The sequence below is a fragment of the Eleginops maclovinus genome, chromosome 22, assembly GCF_036324505.1.
Source record: "Eleginops maclovinus isolate JMC-PN-2008 ecotype Puerto Natales chromosome 22, JC_Emac_rtc_rv5, whole genome shotgun sequence".
NCBI classification, from domain to species: Eukaryota; Metazoa; Chordata; class Actinopteri; order Perciformes; family Eleginopidae; genus Eleginops; species Eleginops maclovinus.
Window position 1 is genome coordinate 12,074,943 of NC_086370.1, and position 20,280 is coordinate 12,095,222.

The 20,280-nt window shown below is 40.0% G+C and overlaps 1 protein-coding gene across 1 annotated transcript; it reads left to right on the forward strand.

Moving 5' to 3' along the window:
* Positions 1–59: 59 nt before the first annotated feature.
* col9a1b (collagen, type IX, alpha 1b) lies at positions 60–13,244 on the forward strand. Its single transcript, XM_063874236.1, has 32 exons — positions 60–269; positions 753–806; positions 911–946; positions 1,046–1,108; positions 2,107–2,160; positions 2,532–2,567; positions 2,710–2,733; positions 2,838–2,891; positions 3,293–3,346; positions 3,537–3,569; positions 3,661–3,717; positions 3,814–3,867; positions 5,079–5,132; positions 5,266–5,319; positions 5,432–5,485; positions 5,573–5,626; positions 5,738–5,791; positions 5,870–5,923; positions 6,038–6,091; positions 7,075–7,119; positions 7,226–7,279; positions 8,203–8,256; positions 8,629–8,682; positions 9,249–9,320; positions 9,491–9,526; positions 9,612–9,656; positions 9,758–9,790; positions 9,894–10,040; positions 10,629–10,683; positions 11,579–11,767; positions 11,883–11,960; positions 12,389–13,244. The coding sequence occupies exons 1-32, from the start codon at positions 195–197 to the stop codon at positions 12,577–12,579; spliced, it is 2,025 nt and encodes a 674-aa protein (XP_063730306.1). The 5' UTR covers positions 60–194; the 3' UTR covers positions 12,580–13,244.
* Positions 13,245–20,280: the final 7,036 nt, after the last annotated feature.

A 20,280-nucleotide genomic window follows, 5' to 3' on the forward strand; every position in this document is an offset into this window, starting at 1 on the left:
GCTCCTCCCCTACCTCCAATCCCTTCCTGTAACCAATCTGCATGAATATACATGAGCCTCTGATGGCTATGGGACCTCGGACGGTCTAGATAACTGAAGCGAATTCAGTTGGGTTGTTTTGTCGGGGCTCCTTCAACCCAACAATTCCCAGAGAAAGGACTACAACTTTTACCTTTCCTGTCCACCGGGAGATCATGGCTCAGGCACCGAGCGTTAGAGGGCCACTTTTGGTTCTGGTTCTACAGCTTGTTCTTATCTGCTCCGCTCAAGTAAGACTTATTATGTTCCTTCTCTCCCTCTTTCTCTTTCTGTTGTCTCTATAGACGGATGTGACAGAGGTGCAGGTAAGTGTCTCCTAATGCCAAATGACAAGATATGTTCTACCTGCAACACTGGCGACATGCTAAGATAGTTTTATCTAACACATTTATACATGTATACATTTTGCATCTAGCACGGAAAAAAGTCAGGGGTGCGACTATTGTCTGGAGTCTCATTCTATAGCTTTTTTTTTTGCAAAATGCTACATAAAACTGATGATTTGTGCATGAGAAATACAGGATATAGGTTGTAAGCTTTTTGTAATGTATCTAATAGTCTTGCCTTCTAGTAGCAAAAAAAAGGCGATGCACCTGTTCTAATTCTTTCATTGTCTGTGTAGCAGTATGTCAGTCAAATGGCAACATGCAATCGTTCTCGTTCTTTAAAACTTATATTTTGTCCTTATATTATATTTTTATTATTTTGTTCAGAGGAGCCAAGGACCTGCTGGGCCTGCAGGTGTACCAGGAATTGATGGCATTTCTGTAAGTGTTCTCAGATCTGCTACATTCTTCCTATCATTTGCAAAATAATAAACATAAAGTTTACTATTTGCTGACCTTAACGTTTTGATTCCCTTTTGTTTTAGGGGGCCAGGGGAGAAGATGGCGCGGAAGGACCTCCTGTAAGTTATAACATTTAATAAATGCAGTTAAAAAGCAGTATTGCTTTTCATTGTAGTGCTTTTCACTAACGTGTGTGTATGTGGAACCTTTGTTTTCAGGGACCTGATGGAGATGCAGGCAAACCCGGCTCTACAGGATTACCTGGACTTCCTGGAAATGATGTGAGTATTATACACTTTTTTTTATACAAAAATACATATTATATACATCTGCCCTATTTGACACAATGAGGTCAACATGCCCATAAGGCTGCAAAGTGGATGGGACTACAAAGTGAGGATTCATCTCATTGTTATATCCTCTTCATATTTTGGCTTTTTTTTTGGCATATTAGTGTTTAAAATGGTCAGTGAAATGTCACATTTAGCAAAAGTTGTGCAAAAATGTGAGGAATTTATTACACAGGATGAAAAAATCCAAATTTCCTTTGTAGCAGGGTAAACCAGGTCCAGAGTGTAATTAACTTTGCTCCCTAGAGTTTAAAGGAGGGTTAGGAAAACATCCAAACATAACACTGGTGCTGATGATAGACTGACAAAGATTGACTGTAGGTGGATTTATTTCAACTTAAAGGCTTAGATACAGTATGAGTTTCAACATTTGCAATGAATATATTTCTGTTGTGTATTATGATTCATTGCCAACCTGGGTACATGCACTAGGGTTCTGAGTACAATAGCAGCTTTGTAGGCTAGCCGCTGCTGGTATCTCCTGTCGAGAATCCTCAAAACAGTGTGGAATGATTTCTTTCAGTGGGCTTGTTTGAAATGAGCCAGAGGAATGTTGCTCTCTGTGCTTGGTTTGCAGTCTGAGTGTTTTGCCCTCTGCCCTGCTGCTGACTTTCTGTGTGTCTGTGAAGTTGCACACACTCTGGTGTACGTCATGATGTGCTCCACAACAGAGCTTTGATTCGTAAACGTGGAGCTGCAGTGTAGTGTTTATATAGAAACACTTAAGGGGAGGGGGGTATAGTCCAGTTTAGACTCCTCCCACTGGAGTATCATTATGTTATGATGATGTAATGTGTGGAGATGCGATGCAACTATTTAAAGATGTGGGGGAAAAAGGTTGCCTTATGCAACATTTTTAAATATAATGTGAAAATATGTGCTTTACTATTTGTTATGATGTATTCGTTAAGCATGCTGTCTCTCCTCAGGGTTTGACCGGCCCTATTGGAGACGCAGGGCCCGATGGTCCCCTCGGACAGAAAGTGAGTGACTAATGAGCCTTTGCCTTACTACTTCAGAGACTGTCAGTGAAATGGTGCCAAGCTGCTGTCCGGTCTTTTGGCATGGCAGCGGGAGCCGCAGTGCATAAACCAATTCCTCATGACAAATGAGACTTAATCCTGCAAGTTTTCTGTGTAATCTCCGTGGGGAACGAAAGCCCCAACATCGCTCCTCATTAAAGCAAAACATTGCTGGGTCAAGTGTGCCCGGCGCAGTCATGTGATGAGCATCCGGAATGTTAACTCTGACCATCTGCAGACTCACACAGCTCAATTTTACCTGAACACAATGTTTCAGTATTTTTATTTCAACACCCATGTATGTATCTTATGTATTTATTTTTGATCTTAAGGGTGAGCCTGGAAAATCTGGACCTCGTGGAGCCACTGTGAGTAGCATATCCTCTCTACACCTATCAGTCCAAGCATAAGATGTCTTTATTATATTGTTAGCTTTTCTTCCCTCTTGTACATCAAATGACAGTATATATATATATATCCCCCTTATTCAAACTGTGTGTCTCTCTTCAGGGTGTTGGGCCAGATGGACCACCCGTAAGTCATTTATTTTGCTACACAATTAACTCCACAGTTTATGTTGATTTTCTGAGGTATAGGAAATTGTCAATGCTAAATTCCTCGAATGTGACCTTGCACAGGGACCACCTGGGCCTGGAGGACTTTTGGGTGAAGTGGGAAGGGTTGGACCACTTGTGAGTATTGACAGAGCAATGGACTATAACTATTTGAATTAGAACTCGAGGCTAGAGTCATCAATAATAATAGCATGAGCACTGAGGTCAGCCAACACAAATCAGTTGTGTTGGCCCCGATAACAGAAAGAAACGAAAGTCGATCCAAGCAGAAGTGAAACATATTGAATGGAGTAAATATATTTATGCATCCACATATAATCACAAATCAACACAGACATGCATACATACATTATTGTTTTAAGGATTATTGTTACTTTTGCCAATCCTTAAATGATACCATCTGTTGTGAATAATTCACATTAAATGCAGAGTCAGTGCTAAATCCCCTAAATTGAGTGCCCAGTGCTTGTATTCTCCCTGAATAGTCTTGGACACATTTTCTTTTTGTCTTTTCCCAGGGGTCCATAGGTGTGAGAGGGCCACAGGGACCTCGTGGAACAACAGGGCCCAGAGTAAGTGACATAGATCTGGATATGATTACATTTCACTTTATATTTCACAAGGGAAGAAGCTGAAATGTAATGAATTCGGCCTAAGAGCATCCCACTACTGCACACTGCTGTCCTTCATCTGGTGATTCACAAGCTCCTTCATGGTGTTGATAAAATACATTCTAAACTTGCATTTTTTCCTCAATTTCAGGGTGCAGCTGGAATGCAAGGCAGTTCTGACCTGGTAAAGCTTTTTTCTGAAGAATATGAAAGACATTATTTTAAAAAAATGTATAGATTGTCAGCATTATTTTCTGACATATGTCGTTGTTTAGTGTCCAAACTCTTGTCCGCCTGGGACCTCTGGACATCCAGGCCTCCCTGGCATGAAGGTGAGTAGCAGAGTGAATGTTTTTTGTCACATGAGATTTCCGTCCCAATATTGTGTTTTTCCAATCGCGCTGATTTGATGATCTGTATGTTTCAAGGGCCATAAAGGTGTAAAAGGTGAAGCAGGAGAACCTGGGAAACAAGGGCACAAGGTAAGATAAGATTCATCTAGGTAGAAATCCTTGTTTATTTAAAGTCGTATAACATGTTTTAAACATTACCAACATCAACAAAGTGACTTTATCCTCACATAAAACTGCTTAAATAGTTACATAAACATAGGATTTCCCCTTCACAACTGTCACACATACCATAACATTCCACTTCAAAACAAAATGATGCACAACTTGAACGTGAAAAGGGGATTTCCGCTTTGGAGACAAGTTTTATTTTGTGCCTCTCTATTTCATGAGGAAGTGATACATGCTTGTGTGTAATGCGTCTGACTCCTTGTAATGCATGGAGGATGATTTATCTGAAATGATGTTCAAGCACAAACTAGCCTCTCCCTGTAATGTGTCTATGCACTATATAAATGGAAATGAGCCTGGGTCTATCTCCCTTTATCACCCCATGCAGCTTATGATTTACTGTCAGTCTGTGCCGCCTTCTCCCACACTGAGATCTTCATGCCTTCTGCCTGTTTCTCACTCACAAATCCCCAAACATTAAGATGTTTGCAGCTAACAACGGAGTACCAGATGGTGTGCTAGGGATGGAAGTGTGTAATGTTAATATATTTAGTGAGAATATTAAAATATAAGAAAAGTAAGTGTCTGAAAGAAGGCAGATGAAACATGCGGTACTTCATTTTGTATTAGAAATAAACTGAAACAATGAATTCATTCTATATAACCTATAACAATAGAATTACAAATCTGTAACAATAAAAATAAGAAAAACTTGAAGACATTTACTTTTAATGATTGAACTGTATTGAGATTGTGTTCAGTATCAGACAACCGAACCGAAAAAGGAATATGTTTGCTTTCCTTGATGTAAACAGATGCTGACCCGTTTCATTGTGTTCATTTCTGTTTGTTGTTTAATATTTATTTTCAGTTATGCATTGTTTTCATGTCTATACTTATATAACGTTTACCACACTCTACCAGTTGGCATATAAACTATTTATATTTGCAAAGCAGGAGAACAGTAATTTGGAGCTAATCTGTTTGCTTTTGCCCCCCCCTCATAGTCCATTAAAAAGTAACCTTTAAACACATTTCAGAAAGGCTGCCTCTTTTTCTTATTAACACAAAGTCGATAGGAGCAGCCTCCATTTCAATATGCTGTTTACTGTTTCATCTGATGGACTTTACGGTGCTGTTTTGCTAATAATCTTTCTCTTTCGTTGACACAGGGTGAGGAGGGAGACCAGGGTGGTTCAGGGGAGCTCGGATCCCAAGGACCAACGGTAAGATACCACAATAATTCAATTAAATGAATATACAAAATTATAGTCAAAACATTTAAAGTTATAGTTTATATTTTCCTGTGTCTTTGTTCCGGCTCACTGAGTCACCTGTTGGTTGTGTTTGTTATTTCAGGGTCCTCAGGGAATTCGTGGAGCCATGGGAATGATGGGCCACAAGGGAGAGTTGGTAGGTGTTTTCTATGATATTTAAGCTCTTTAACACTGAAATTCATGAATTGTTGCCTTTACACTCTTTATTCTTTAAAGATGTTTTAAATGTAAATATTGTTCTCTTTCAGGGAGCTCGAGGTCTTGGTGGAGATCCAGGTCCCCAGGGTGTTGCAGGGGCAACTGTAAGTTTGTCCCACAATGCAAATACTTTACAGTTTTGCAGCAAATGTGGCACATATGATGTGATATGATAAAATGCTTTATTTCAGGGGGATCGAGGCCAGAGAGGTGTGATGGGCGAGCTTGGGCCTAAAGGTGAAACTGTAAGTAGACGCATTAAAACATATATATTTTCGGATGTTGACCATGAACGCTGATTCATTGCCATTTGTTTGTACAGTTTTAACAAAATGAACTCTTACTTTGTTTTTCAGGGTGTTCTAGGGCCGAGAGGAATCACAGGTGTTCCCGGTCCAAAGGGAGACGGTGTAAGTGTGCGATCGATCAGGTTAATATGCTGGCTACATTCTCTCCAACATATTTAACATTGTTATTTTTATCACTAGGGTTTGCCCGGTGTGGATGGCCGCGAGGGTATTCCTGGGATGCCCGGAGCAAAGGTAAAGCCTCAATTATTTATAAAACCAGATATTATGTAACCGTTTTAAAAATAGCTGTATTTCTATTAAGCTGAGGAGATGTATGAGCTTCATTCTTTCTGTTTGTCTCTGCAGGGAGTCATTGGGAAGTCAGGCGTTCCTGGAGAGGTTGGACTTCAGGGGCTTCCTGTGAGTATGACCTTTGACCCCACACTGAGTGACTCTGATTAGATGCACCTGAGTAAACTCACCAGGAGCCGTTTAAAGCACCATAGCTGAGGCATGCTGCTGTACAAAACTCATGCCCACATCTGTACTGCAGTGAAAAGCTACGGTGATAATGTTTGGTAACACTTTATATGACACCCATGTCTGTTATGAATTTGATATCACTGTGTACTTATACTATACATAATTCTTTACAACAATAATCATAATTCATTATAATAGATTATATAAATACATATAATGTCCACTTATACTACATTACTACTACAAAATAGCTGGTCTCTCAATAAAATCGTGTTCCCATAGTATGTAAGATATTATAATCCTTTTGTAATGCATTATAATCTGGTTAGAGGTTACTCAACTGGTCATTGTATAAGTCCTATTACTTACTTTTTATTGTAAAATACAACATATAAAATCACATTATACTATACACAATACTACTTTATCCCCATGTCTATTTATTAAAGACATGGACATCAAAGGAAGTGTTACCCTTTATTACCATCATATTGTGTAATGGATATGAAAGGTTCTGTGGTTAGACATTTCATGCAAAGTATTAATCCCCACCCTGTGTGATATTTAACACACAGCAGGCTGAGCTGTGAGACAGTATTCTCTGGCTTCCTGCTGGAGAAAAGTGAAAGCAAAGTTTCTTCAGCCCACTAATCTGTGATTAGTCTAACAAAAGGTCCTAATGAGAATCAGTTGAACAGCTTGCCTTTTGCAGAATTAAGAAAGATTTCATAGGCATAAAAGTCATCAGCCAATTTGTATATCCAGATTACCTAAGCTTATCTGGGTCAAAAGCTCAAACCAAACCAAATGTGTTCTTCTGCTCCAGTGTTTCTTCCTGTTAGAAATATTCATCCTTACTTGTTGTCAATTGTTTTTATTGTTTCTGTTTCGTCTCATCAAGACTGTTCTCTGTTTTTTAGGGTTTGCCTGGTTCAACTGGACCAAAAGGCTTGACTGGCTCTAAGGTTGTTTGCATTATCATTTATAAAACATTACTATTTGTTCTTGTATTCTTTTCGATTTTTATGAAATTATGAAAATTTAAAAGCAACGTTGGTTGTTTCTTTACAGGGAGACGTTGGTCAGGCAGGCATCCCGGGAACAATGGGACCTGCTGGCAAAGCAGTGAGTATTATGGGCAGGGTGCGATTTGTAGGGGGGGATGGTGAGGATTTCCCCCCCTCTGGTTTTCCTATCCCTACCTCTGCTAAATTATTTTTATCTCCGGTGGGGACAAGGATTTCCCCCCCTTGATAGCGATGAATGCAACTTAACTGCTAGCCTACTTAAACTCTTGAAATCTAACGATCTTCAGTGTCTTTACATCAGAGTAGGCTATTCAGCAGCCTTCTGGCAGACGGTGCATATTTCTGAACGTCATCGAACACAAAAACATTGTAACATTTTTGTGCGGGAACTTCGCAGGAAAAACAGCGCTGAACCAAACATGAAACGCGTTCAGAGCAGCATATCATCTTACTTTACAGGACCCATTTGCAGAATTGTGGATAGAAGAGGGCCGAAATGCTGCAGACAATGCCCCGATAGGAAAAACGAAAAAGCCACCACAAATTTGTCACCAGAGCCGACTGTTTACTTTGTCTAGTTTTCCAGACCTGTCCCTGAGTGTTGACAGCACGTTGTGCTATTTAGTGAATTATTTTGAGTGTTTGATTTAAGTTAATTGGAGGGTCTTTTCATGGAGAGCATTGATGCTGTTCTATGGTGCTTTCTGCCTGTTAGTGCGTACGCATGTTTTTGTGACGTTGAATAGAAATCCATGTATGGGTTATTAAAAGTTTTGCCATGTTGTGATGGGGACTAATCCACGGACCCGAAAAAAAGGCCTGTCTACTTTTTGCGTTTTTTTCTCCCTAGTTATGCAAGTTAAAAGTCCAATGTTCTTGTCTATGAATAAATAAATAAAAACATCCCCCCCTCTGTTTTTTTGTCAAATCGCACCCTGATTATGGGCATCAAATGTTGAAACCCTGTTGTGATTTTTGTCCTCTGTCATGTCACTGAGTCATTTTCCTGTCACACCTCAGGGTGAGCGTGGAGAACAGGGGGGGCTGGGACCTATTGGGCCTATTGGAGAACCTGTGAGTATTTTGGTGCTTGGATTGATACAATCTTATGCTTTCATTTTTAAGTTTTTTAAGTTCATTTTTAAGTTTTCAAAGTTTTGACCTTATAACTTCATTGCAATTTTATCAAATTATAATATAAATAAAGTTTAATTTCACAAGAATTGATGGAAATGCAAGCTTCCAATATTGATATAGCTTTACGTCTTTTTTCTTGGACATGTTTTTATATTTAGTTTCGGTTTACGACAATAGTTTTCTCCGCCGGTTTTGATTATAGTTCCAGTTATAATTGACAATAGTAACCCTGAATTTCTTTTGTCTTTATTTTGTTCATATATTAATTTCAACTATTATTTCCTCATAATTTCCTCCTCTTTCCCTCAGGGAGCTGTAGGTGTGCAAGGGCCTGTAGGTTCAGCAGGCAAGCCAGGTGCCAGGGTAAGTTATAAACACAAGAGAACAAAGTTGAATTTGATCCTGATTGAATTTGATTAAAACTCTTGTTTTCATGCCCCTATTTTTGAAAAGAAAATGCCCACATGAACACCCCAGCAGCCATTGAACATGCACATTTGATTCTATGAATGAAAGAAGCAGAAAAGGAGGAAAGCCTCAATCCTGGCTGTTGTTTCACTGGAATGTCTCAGAGAATAGGCCGAGGCTGGATCTCACATGAGGTCTATTTTCACAGTAAGGGGAGAGCAGTAAGCAGCGGGCTGAATGAGCCCTCTGTTCTCCTGGCATTCCTCTGACAGTCTCTCAGTGATCAAACAGTGACTGACACACAGTGACAGATAACAGAATTAGTAGCAATGAGATATTTTACAATTACTATTTATAATTAAGTCATTTCTGCCAGTGAACCGGTGTTATGCTTGAAACAGCTACAAACAGAGGCAATATTTTGTCTCTTGAATGCCACTGATAACATATGTTATATAACTCTGGTTTGTAGATATCAGCACTATTCTATCTTTGATTGTTTATGTTTTTTTTTGTTATAGGGATCCAAAGGTGACCCCGGCCTCCTTGGTCTTCCTGGTCCTCATGGACTGCCCGGTGTGAAGGGAGACAGGGTAAGAAAACGACTCTGACCTTTGGAGGACAATTGTCTGAAACAGTAACAGGGAGGTTAATGCTCAGCAAAAAAACAGCTGATCAGCTCCCTCTAGTGTGTAAAAGAAGAATATATATCGCACTCTGATGATCATTTAGCTAGTTAACACGTTTGTTTTGGTTGTAACAGGGAGACCGTGGAGAGCCAGGACCCAAAGGAGAGCAGGTATGATATCGTCATACTAAATATTAATACATCTTAATGGTAATGCTGTGTTTGAATAAATCATTGACAGACTGTGTTTTCATAGGGAGGTCAAGGTGATGAGGGAAACCCTGGAGACAAAGGGGAGCTCGTAAGTTGTGACACCAACATTATTAATTCAACTTACTCAACAGTTCTATTCAGAAGAGAAGCTCACCAGAGTACAATTGTGTTTTGTCCATGGTGTTAAAGGGTGAGGCTGGAGAAGGTGGAGCTAAAGGAGAGGTGAGTTCAAAATGATAATATCTACAAGTTTTTTTTCCAGATGATTGAGGAAGTGCCGAAGATTTGAAACATTTTCCTGGTCTAATTTTTCATCTCTGTTCAGACCGGTAACATAGGCGATGCTGGCAAAAGAGGACCAGAGGGAAGCCGAGGACAGCCAGGCATCGAAGGGCCACCTGGCACACCTGGACCACGGGGCATGCAGGGGAACAGAGGCCCACCTGGAGTTAGGGGGTCCCAGGGTCCTGCGGTAATTCAAAGAAAAACATTGTTAGAAAAAAATTTTGGAAGGACACTTTGAAGCAGTGTGACAGAACCAAGCTCCCAAAAAGTGACCTATAAAATTATTTTAATCCTCTCATGGAAACAGTCTTTGAATCTCCAAGAGCTTCAGACATTTTCAGAAGTTTTACTGTCAGTCTAATTTACAGGTACCCCCAGCACCCACACTGTCATCTAATTCCCCAAAGTTTTTACGAGGTACTAGATTTTGGGAGTATGTATTCATTCTGAACATAAAAAAGCAAAGCAAAGAAAAGGTGGAAGCCATTAATAAGTCCCTCTGGGCTGAGGACTTCTACCTGCATATTTTATCTTTATGCTGTGATGTCGTTCTTCTAATTTCAACTTGCAAAAAAACATTTAAACACTACAGCTCAATATTGAGCAGCAGCAGGGAATATGTAAACTACCCACGCAGGATTCTTTAAAATACTTGATTAAACAGGCTTTATAAGCCAAAGAATGGTAAAATGTTCTCCAAGGAAAAACAGGAGCATGTATTCTTGCTATAAATGTTTAAGTTATGAAATCTATTAAATCATTCTTTTCCTTTCAGGGTAAAGAGCCAAGCGATCAGCACATCAAACAAGTTTGCATGCGCGTCATGCAAGGTAAGAACTGATAGGCCTTTGAACCCATTCATCAGTCCCTTGTGCCTCATTTCATGACTTTAATCTTTCCCAGAATGCCTCATTACACAACCACACAAAGAGCCGCCCCTCTGTGGTGTCATTGATCTGGGCAGCTGCTGATTAGTCTTGAGTTCAAAAAAGGGACAATAACTAAAACATGAAATGAGCTTCAGTCTTTGTTTATTTGATGGATAAAAGATCCTCCTCTCGGAGCTTTAAGAAATGTTTCTCTGAAGTCACAACCTCTGTTCTCTTCATTCTAATGCCCCTGCGTCTCCACAACTCATCTCCTACACTCATGATTTTTTTATACCCCGAAGTGCTGAAAAATGAATTTCACCTCCAGCAGACCTGCTCTCCACCGCTCCATGTAAAGAGTCTGCCTGGAAAGGGTATATCTTTATGAAATAAATAAAAAAGAGCAGTCAAGCAGCGGCTGCATGAATTTCCATCAGGAGCCGGAAAACTGGAATCTGGAGTGCAGAATGACATGCTGCAGGAGCCAAATAAAGAGTATTACATCCTTTCTGCTCGATTTACCGAGGTTCTATTGACAAAGTTGAAAAACAGCAGAAGCTCGAGGGATATCGGGACCACGGTTTCAACCTTGCTCTGCTTCACTCAGCTTCAAGTACAAGAGCTGTTTGACCACCTTTTACCAGGGTAGCTCTGGGGCTTTCAAAGATGAGCCTTCTTATGCTGCCTTATGATTTATAAAAATGTGTTGTGTATTAAAAAGTCTCTCGATAGCAGTCAGCTACAGCTGTTTAGAAACAGTTACTGTCTTGGTGCCAGTTATGCATCTGTTACAAATTACTTTCAATTTATTAAAGTTCCTCAGGTTCATCATGTCCTTTCTGTTGTGCTCCTACAGAACAGCTGGCACAGTTAGCCGCTAGCTTAAGAAGGCCAGAGTCGGGCGTTGTTGGTCTACCTGGAAAACCTGGTCCTCCAGGGCCCCCTGGGTCTCAAGGAGACAACGGCTTCCCGGGGCAGGGCGGAACAAGAGGCCTTCCAGGACTCAAAGGGCCACAAGGAATGCTTGGAGTTAAAGGACCCAAAGGTAATGAATGAATTGGCAGGTGTTACAGTTTAGGATGAAGCCAGAGAATTATACATCACATAATATTATGACATGTTTGTATACAGACCTCTTTATTACATAATGTGTGTTACAGGTGAATTGGGAGACAGAGGCTCCAGAGGGCCCACTGCTCGAGGACCTAAAGGTCAGCCAGGACCTCCCGGACTCCCTGGTGAGTACAATTTGGCCTTTCAAATGTTCAAGCTATGTACGACAATGTGAAATGGATGTAAAACCATTTTGTCCACCTTATCGAGTATCAAAGTTGGGATCTCTTGAACGTGGTATCAATAACAAAAATGGTTAATATAACCAACAATTCTTAGAATGTATATTATAGAAGCCCACAGGGCACTTAAATGACAATTGTATTGAAGTTTATTGTATAATTGAATATATATATATAAACAATAAATACATATAAATAACATTGCAATAATTTAAATAAAAAAGGGCATTCATTTTAACCTGCTGCACAGTGGACATATACATGAGCTTTTCCAAAATGATTATTTCTAAAAAATCCCTTTTGTGCTAACATAGAATATGGGGGCCTTTGACTGTGCGAACCTAACCTTCAAATACATTTTGTGTCCACAGGTGAGCCCGGCAAACCCGGCTACGGTCAGGACGGTCGGGACGGGCAGCGAGGACCTCCTGGTATTCACGGACAGCCCGGCGTTCCTGGTCCTCCCGGTTCAGCTGGTCCTAACGGATACTGCGACCCATCAGCCTGCAACCTCCAGCCAGGAGCCCAGCTTGTGGATACGAAGGGCCCCGCAGGAAACTAAAGAGCCACTCTGGCAGAGACAGAAAGACTGATGGATCAGCTCTCCTGAGCACACAACATTTTTCACACGTTCTTCCCAGGGCCTGCGGTTTGTGAGGTGCCTTCCATCACTTAACCTCTAGTCTGTGAGCATGTATTGTGGCATCTCCATGACAATGAGCCAGCCTCTTCATAAAAAACCTTTCAATAATTGTTTTTTTAAGTGCTGCAATAACAGCTTGTGCTGAAAGTGTTCTCACATTTCTGAGAAGATATGAAATGACTAGAACTGTTTATTTATCCGGCTCTCCTTGTGCCTCTTTGTATTTTTTTTTTTTACAGTTCTCTTAAATAAAGCCCCTCCACCCATTACACAACATTTCAAACAACCACCCACAGCAAATCAGGATGTTGTTTGGTTGAAGTGCCTCTTCAACATTTTGTGCTGTATATGCTAATGTACCAAAGATACCCCTTTTGAAATATAATTTCTACCTGTCTGACTGTCTTCAGCCCCACTGTTCAAATAAAAAGGAGAAAGGATAAAAATGTCATCAAGTCACACTGACTTCACTTTGTTGAAAATGTTGTAAATCTGTAAAAAAAATGTTTGAATTGTGGTTCGTTATATTTCCTGCAAAACAACTTGATGTGTACAGTCGTGCATATATGGAAATATATTTTAGGGATGAGGCAGAACCTCATTAATTTTACAAATAAAGAAGACAACACATGAAGTGTTTAATTTATTCTGTATACTGCTATCATTTTGTGATGAATCCAAGGAAATGCATGTTCTCTGTTGTTTTTTCCAAAACTTAAAATAAAAACACTGCAGTTTTAGATCACATCTACATCATCGTATGAAGTTTGCCCATTTCTAGAAATGTTAATGGGTTAATCGACATTTCCATGACAAAGGAGGAAACCTCATCTGCTCATTTGATGTGATGAAAAAAGATCAGAACAGCTATGGACATCAAGCTGAGATTCTTTTGTCAAAACGATGTTCATATATATTTACTTATATTATCAAAAAACCTGTCAATCATATCCTTGTATCTTAATTTCAAATCTGTATGGTGGATATGCCCAAAATCACAGTTAATGCTTAGACAAAGAAACTTTGGTCGTAAGTTTTTCCTCATTGTAACATTAGGAACTTAAACACCACCTATTATTCAAAGTCCACTTTTGTCATCTCTTTTATACAAACACGTGTGTCTCTTCTGTGTTAAGGGATTCAGAACGTTTCAAGAAAAAAGTTTCTCTCTCTTTGTCCGGTTACAGTATATAAGAACCTGTCTGAAAATGAGCTCATCAGATTTTGGCCCCTTGTTTTTTTGGGTTGTGCAACCATTAGCCAATAACCAACCAAAGTAACACCCGCCCACCTTATCACCTCAAGGTGTGTGCAGTTCAGCTGGCAGATGTGTTCACAGACATTTTCAATAGGTCACTGCTCCAGTCTGTAGTCCCCACATGTTTTAAAGAGTCCATCATTGTCCCTGTCCCCAAAAAGACAAACCCATCTGCCTCAATGACTACCGCCCAGTTGCACTCACCTCCATCATCATGAAGTGCTTTGAGCGGTTAGTCAAAACTTTTATCACCTCCTCCCTCCCTGACTCACTGGACCCCCTGCAGTTTGCCTACAGAGCAAACAGGTCCACGGATGATGCCATCTCCCTCACCCTCCACACTGCCCTCTCCCACCTGGACCAGAGGAACACTTATGTGAGAATGCTGTTCATTGACTACAGTTCAGCATTCAACACCATTGTGCCCTCCAAGCTCATCATTAAGCTCAGGGACCTCGGGCTCAACAGCGCCCTCTGTGACTGGATCCTGAGCTTCCTAACGGGCAGATCCCAGGCAGTGCGGATGGGGAACATCACATCCTCCACCTTGACCCTCAACACCGGAGCCCCTCAGGGTTGTGTGCTCAGCCCTCTCCTCTACTCCCTGTTCACGCACGACTGCGTGGCCACACACAGCTCCAACACCATCATCAAGTTTGCTGACGACACGACCGTCATCGGCCTGATCACAGACGGCGACAAGACGGCGTACAGAGAGGAGGTCAGAGCCCTGACATCTTGGTGCCAGGACAACAACCTCCATCTCAACGTCAGCAAAACAAAGGAGCTGATTGTGGACTACAGGAAGAGGCAGAGAGAGGCACACACACCCATCACCATCGACGGGACTCCTGTGGAGAGAGTCAGCAGCTTCAGGTTCCTCGGGGTAAACATCAGTGAGGACCTGACATGGACACATCACACCAGGGTCATATCCAAGACAGTTCAACAGCGGCTCTTCTTCCTCCGCAGGCTGCGGAAGTTCAACATGGACTCCAGGATACTCTGCAACTTGTACAGGTGCACCATCGAGAGTATCCTGACTGGCTGCATCACCGCCTGGTATGGCAGTTGCACCGCCCTCAACCGTAAGACTCTACAGAGGGTGGTGAAAACTGCTCAGCACATCACCAGGACGGAGCTGCCATCCATGGAGGACCTCTACACCCAGCGGTGTAGGAAGAAGGCCGGTAGGATATTAAAGGACCCCCATCACCCCAGCAACAATCTGTTCTGTATGCTGCCGTCTGGCAGACGGTACCGCAGCATCCGGACCAAGACCACCAGACTCAGGGACAGTTTTATACCACAGGCTATAAGACTGCTGAACTCCTGAGCTCTGTGACTGTCTACTCACATCTGTTTATAGTACACACATATATATATATACATATAATGAAAAAAAGTATTTATACACATTGCATCAATTGTTTATTATAAAAGATAGACCCGTAATTTTATCATATTACCTCAATATAGACTGAATACAAAAAAAATCCAGGAACTCCCCATTCAGATTTTAAAGTATTTAATTTTCAATGTATTCGAAATTAATATTTCAAAAAATCCTCAAATCTTTATTGTTGTTAATTGTAAATACTTTTCTCTTTTTTCACTAGGTTTAATTTCTGTATTTTGCACCATGCAATTTGAGTTGTTTGGGGCGCTGGGACAACACGATTTTCACTTCCGCCAAATATACTTGGTTGAGTCTGTGCATAGCCACCAGACTTGAAAATCTTACTTAACTGAACTCCTCTTGCCCTGGTGTTTTCTAGATCAATTGTCATCTAAAGAGCGGCCCGTTAGCAGCCCTTGCTTTAAAGTACACTCAGAATCCACTGATACATGGCAACCATTATGCTTCCCTTACAATCATCTGTTAGGTTTGCAATCAAACACTCAAGACATGTTTTCTAATATCTGACTATATATTTGTTGAAAATACTATTCTTTACCTCCTCCAAACTCAACTTCATTTTAAAAAAAAGTTCTATTGTGTATAAAGTGATCTTCTCAACCTCTTCTGTGTCATCCAAATGATCCTAGAAACCAGAGGCCTGGTACATTTACTGGCACGTTAAGCAGGGTACCTCTAACATGTAATAAAGGGCACTGCGATAAAGTGTAAATTAACCTCTGTACTTGGTCCCACTACTAAGTCCACTTTAGTCCCCCCGTGTGTTCATTGGCTTCTTTAGTGGCACCCGTTTGTTTGTGGTTCTTTCTACCCAACGGTAATCTTGCGTGGACCCAAGACGAGGTAGATTCCAAGATGCTTTAAAGTCCCATATCATCGAATAATTAGGCTCCAACAGTTGAGTCTACAGCGACCAATCCTGGCGTACGCTATGCGATTCATTTTCCCTCATCACTTGCAAGATTAGAATTTAATGTGCAGGATCATGCATTTGTAACAGCTATTTGGTATATTGACAAGTGTTTGGAGTATGACTTGATTTGAGGTGTGAAAAAAAAAACCACTTTCTTAGTACTGCATATGACGATTCACAGCCATTAATACGGTACGATGTTAAACAGGAGCATTTAAAAAGGGAATTGACGCTAGTGAGGCCTGAAATCGTGCCCTGTTGTGGTACCTATATCTATGTTTAAGGAATTGACCAAAAATGAATCTTTAAATCAATCAAGCAAATTCGATTTTGCAGAGAGTTTGTCTCGTCAGTAATAAAAAAAGTTCTAGATCAATTAGCCGCTTTCATCTTTTTAAATTGGTCAATGTCACATATTGTAGGGAACCATAAATGGTTAATGCCCCACTGTATATAAATATATATAATATACAACCAGAAGCCATAAGGTTTTATAGTAGCAAAACCCATAATTAGTCATATCAGCCACATTACAAGCATACAAAATAATATTGTCCAACTCTTCCTCACAAATGAAGTAGTTTAAATACTTTCAATTAGAAACTCCACAATGATAAAATTACACATAACCCAGCTGCATGCTGTGATATGTATTATTCTTCTCTGCATTGAAAACTATTTTATTTCATTGTTATGCAAGCATTAATGATGGTTGATTGGAGAAGTAAAGGATCATAAGATTTCAAAATGAAACCCAGACAAAAAGAGTTCTTACACGTCACTGTCAATACACCACAAACTAGACAAACACAGCAGACATTAAACATTAGAACCTGAGTCAACTCTCATAAAAACCTCAGACACCAAGGATTGTAAAAATTAAAAAGACTCGCTTGAGCACATTAATTTAAAGGTTGAAAGACTCTGAACTTTTGTTTATGAAGGCTGCAAAGTGCAGTGCGGTTTCTGGCATGCTACAAATCATGACTTTTTAGGTGGGTTGAACCAAACGTACTTCAAACATTAAAATGACAATAAAAATATTGGTAGTTAATAAATACATCTAACTCAGTCCAAGGACCCAAAACCAGAATGAATGCTCAAGTGACTCATATAGTGAAAACAGATAACCATGTGTTAAAGGGTCTATCTATCTCATTTCAGGCATTTGTAGTTGTGCCTCAAAATGATTTACACAAGAACAAAGTTATTTACACTGCGTGGAACATTTTTGCATCTTCTAGCAAGCAAGTCTCTCAATTGTAACTACCCAGTCTGTTTTGAATAAGTCACCTAGCTAATTAAATCCTTGAATACTAGCCAAAGACAATTAATCGGATTGATTTCTACACACACGAGGTTTCAATTGCTTCTTTCAGTAAAAGGCAACAGTTTGTGTTGTGGTTTTCTTTCTCTCCAACATAACTAATCATGTAGACATGTGGTAAACCAAGACTGAGGTAGATATCCAACGAAATGAACACACATTAAAGTCCCAATACACGACATGAGATTATAGAGGAGCTGAGAGGAGCAACAGTGAGAGCAGCAGGCGGACCTTTTTAATCCCGGGGACCGTGCTGAGAGGCTGATCCATATTCCCCTTCATTACAAGCTTATTTACAAGATTAGATTAAATGTGGCAACAGGATCAACTGACATTAGTGTTAAAGCAATAATGAAATAGTGAATTTTGTATTATTTGACAAGCCTTTGTTTGGATGTATAACCACATTTGATTTGAAGGACGCTGAAAACAAACAAAAAACCACTTTCTCTAGTTTGCATTCATCTGACATCTTCCACTAACTGGATTTAAACTCAGAGCAATGTTAAAATGGCTGGCTCCAAATTGATCGCAAAGTAGGCTGGATACATCAGCGGCCCTGTTGTGGCCTCCGTAGTTATCATAGTGTTAAGCTAAATTGACGCCAGAAAAGTGACGCATATTAAAGTCAATCCAAGCTAAATTCAATATTTGCAGAGAGTTGCTCTCGTCAGTACAAAACAAAGTTCAGATCAGATTTGTCCGCTGATGCTGCCTCATTTACATTTGGTCAAGGTCAGCATTATTGTTAAGGGAACCCATAAATTGGAATATGTAAAGGAAAAATAAGCGTGATGAAAACCCAGAAGCCAATAGAAGGGGGATTTTATGAAGCGTAAAACCCATAGATGTTGTTCAGCCACATTACAAGCAATGAGAAAATAAATATGTGTCCAGCAGGGGGCTCTTTCAACTCACAAATGAAGTCAGCTTCACACATTTGATTTACTCTGAAATTAGACCAACTCACACTGATAAAACTTAGCAGGGATAAAACCAGGCCTGCATGCTGATAGAAGTATTGATGCTGCTCTGCAGATTCAGAGGAAGAAGCAAGTTATAATTCATATGTGTAAGAGAAGCTTAATGATGGTCTGATGTGGAAATGAAGTTAAAAGTCTCAAACAGATCTTAAAGGATGAAACCTCAGACAGAAAAGAGTTCTTACAACGTCACCAAATGTCAGATACACCCACAGAACTTTTCAGACATAAATCACAGCAGGACATTAAACATTAGTAAAGCCTTTGAGTCAAACTCTCATAAAACAGCACTCAAACCAGAAGATTGAGGAAAATAAAATACACTTGAGGACATTCAACGTTAAGGTTTGAATGCTTGAACTTTTGTCTTGATGAAGGTCTGCAAATGTGCAGTTGTATCGAGTTTCTGGATGAGAAAACTCAGAAGGCTTGTTAAGGTAGGGTTGAACTCAAACTGTTCTGTCATAACATTAAAATGACAATAAAACATTATTTTGTAGTTAATAAATACATGCAAACTCCAGTCCCAAGACACCCCAAAACCAGAAATTATAGTGACACAGTGGAGGTCAATGAGTGAAAGACCAGGATGTAGACCATGATGTCTTTAAAGGGGCCCTATTATGCTCATTTTCAGGTTCATATTTGTAGTTTGTGCCTCAACAGTGACATGTTTACATACTTTAATGTTCAAAAAGCTCTTTATTCTTCTCACACTGCCTGTGCTGCAGCACCTCTTTTCACCCTCTGTCTGAAACCAGAGCCAAGTCTGCTCAGATTGGTTAGCTACCCAGCTCTGTTTTGATTGGCCCACCCCTTAGCCTATCACTTACAATGTCTTGAAGCACTAGCCAATAGAAGAGCGAATGTCACCGAGTGATGTCATTATGCTACGTAAGTACACAAAGGAGTCTAAGGGAGGCATTTCAGGCAGCGGTGGGAGAGAAACTGCCTTTAGCGTGAACTTTGGGATTTTAGCTTTTGCAGATCATTTAAATGCACACAAACCTATATAACACACTACAGGACAGGGAACAAGCATAATAAGGCCCCTTTAAAACAAACAGCGAGAAACTTCAAGTAGATTTATGAGTAAATGATTCACCAAAATAAAAATCTGAAGTTGTAGTGTAGTAGTCCGACTTCCTTTGTATGGTTGAAAACCAAAAATATACAAATAAACCAGAGGAATCATCATACACAACACCATGTAAACAGTAAATGTTAAATTATCATCTCAGACAAACGAAGTGAGAACCTGAATGTGTCACCACAATGACAACTTGCTTATGTAAGAATGATCAGGTCCCATTACAAGCCCCATTAGACAGGAAGAAATAAAAGAAAAAACACAATCCCTGGACTTATATACAGATTAAACAGATAATAAAGGCGCATGTGAGGTCAAGTCACACTCATACACAACATTAAATATTACATTCTTTGAATCTGCCCTTGATGGATGTGTCTTACTAACACAGTAGTCTCTGTAAAAGTATGATTTGTAGGTTTTTGTACTGCAAAAAACATGGCGCTGAGTACCGACGCATTACCTACAGAAAAAAGGAAGACATCTTTATCAATTATAAAACTGCAGATTCAGTAAAAAAAAAAAGATTATCGTGCACAATGCAAATGTGTCATGAGTGATGATTTCATCAAACGCAACTTTCAGTAATCCAGAGCTGTATTAATCCTCCTTCTAGTAACACTATTACT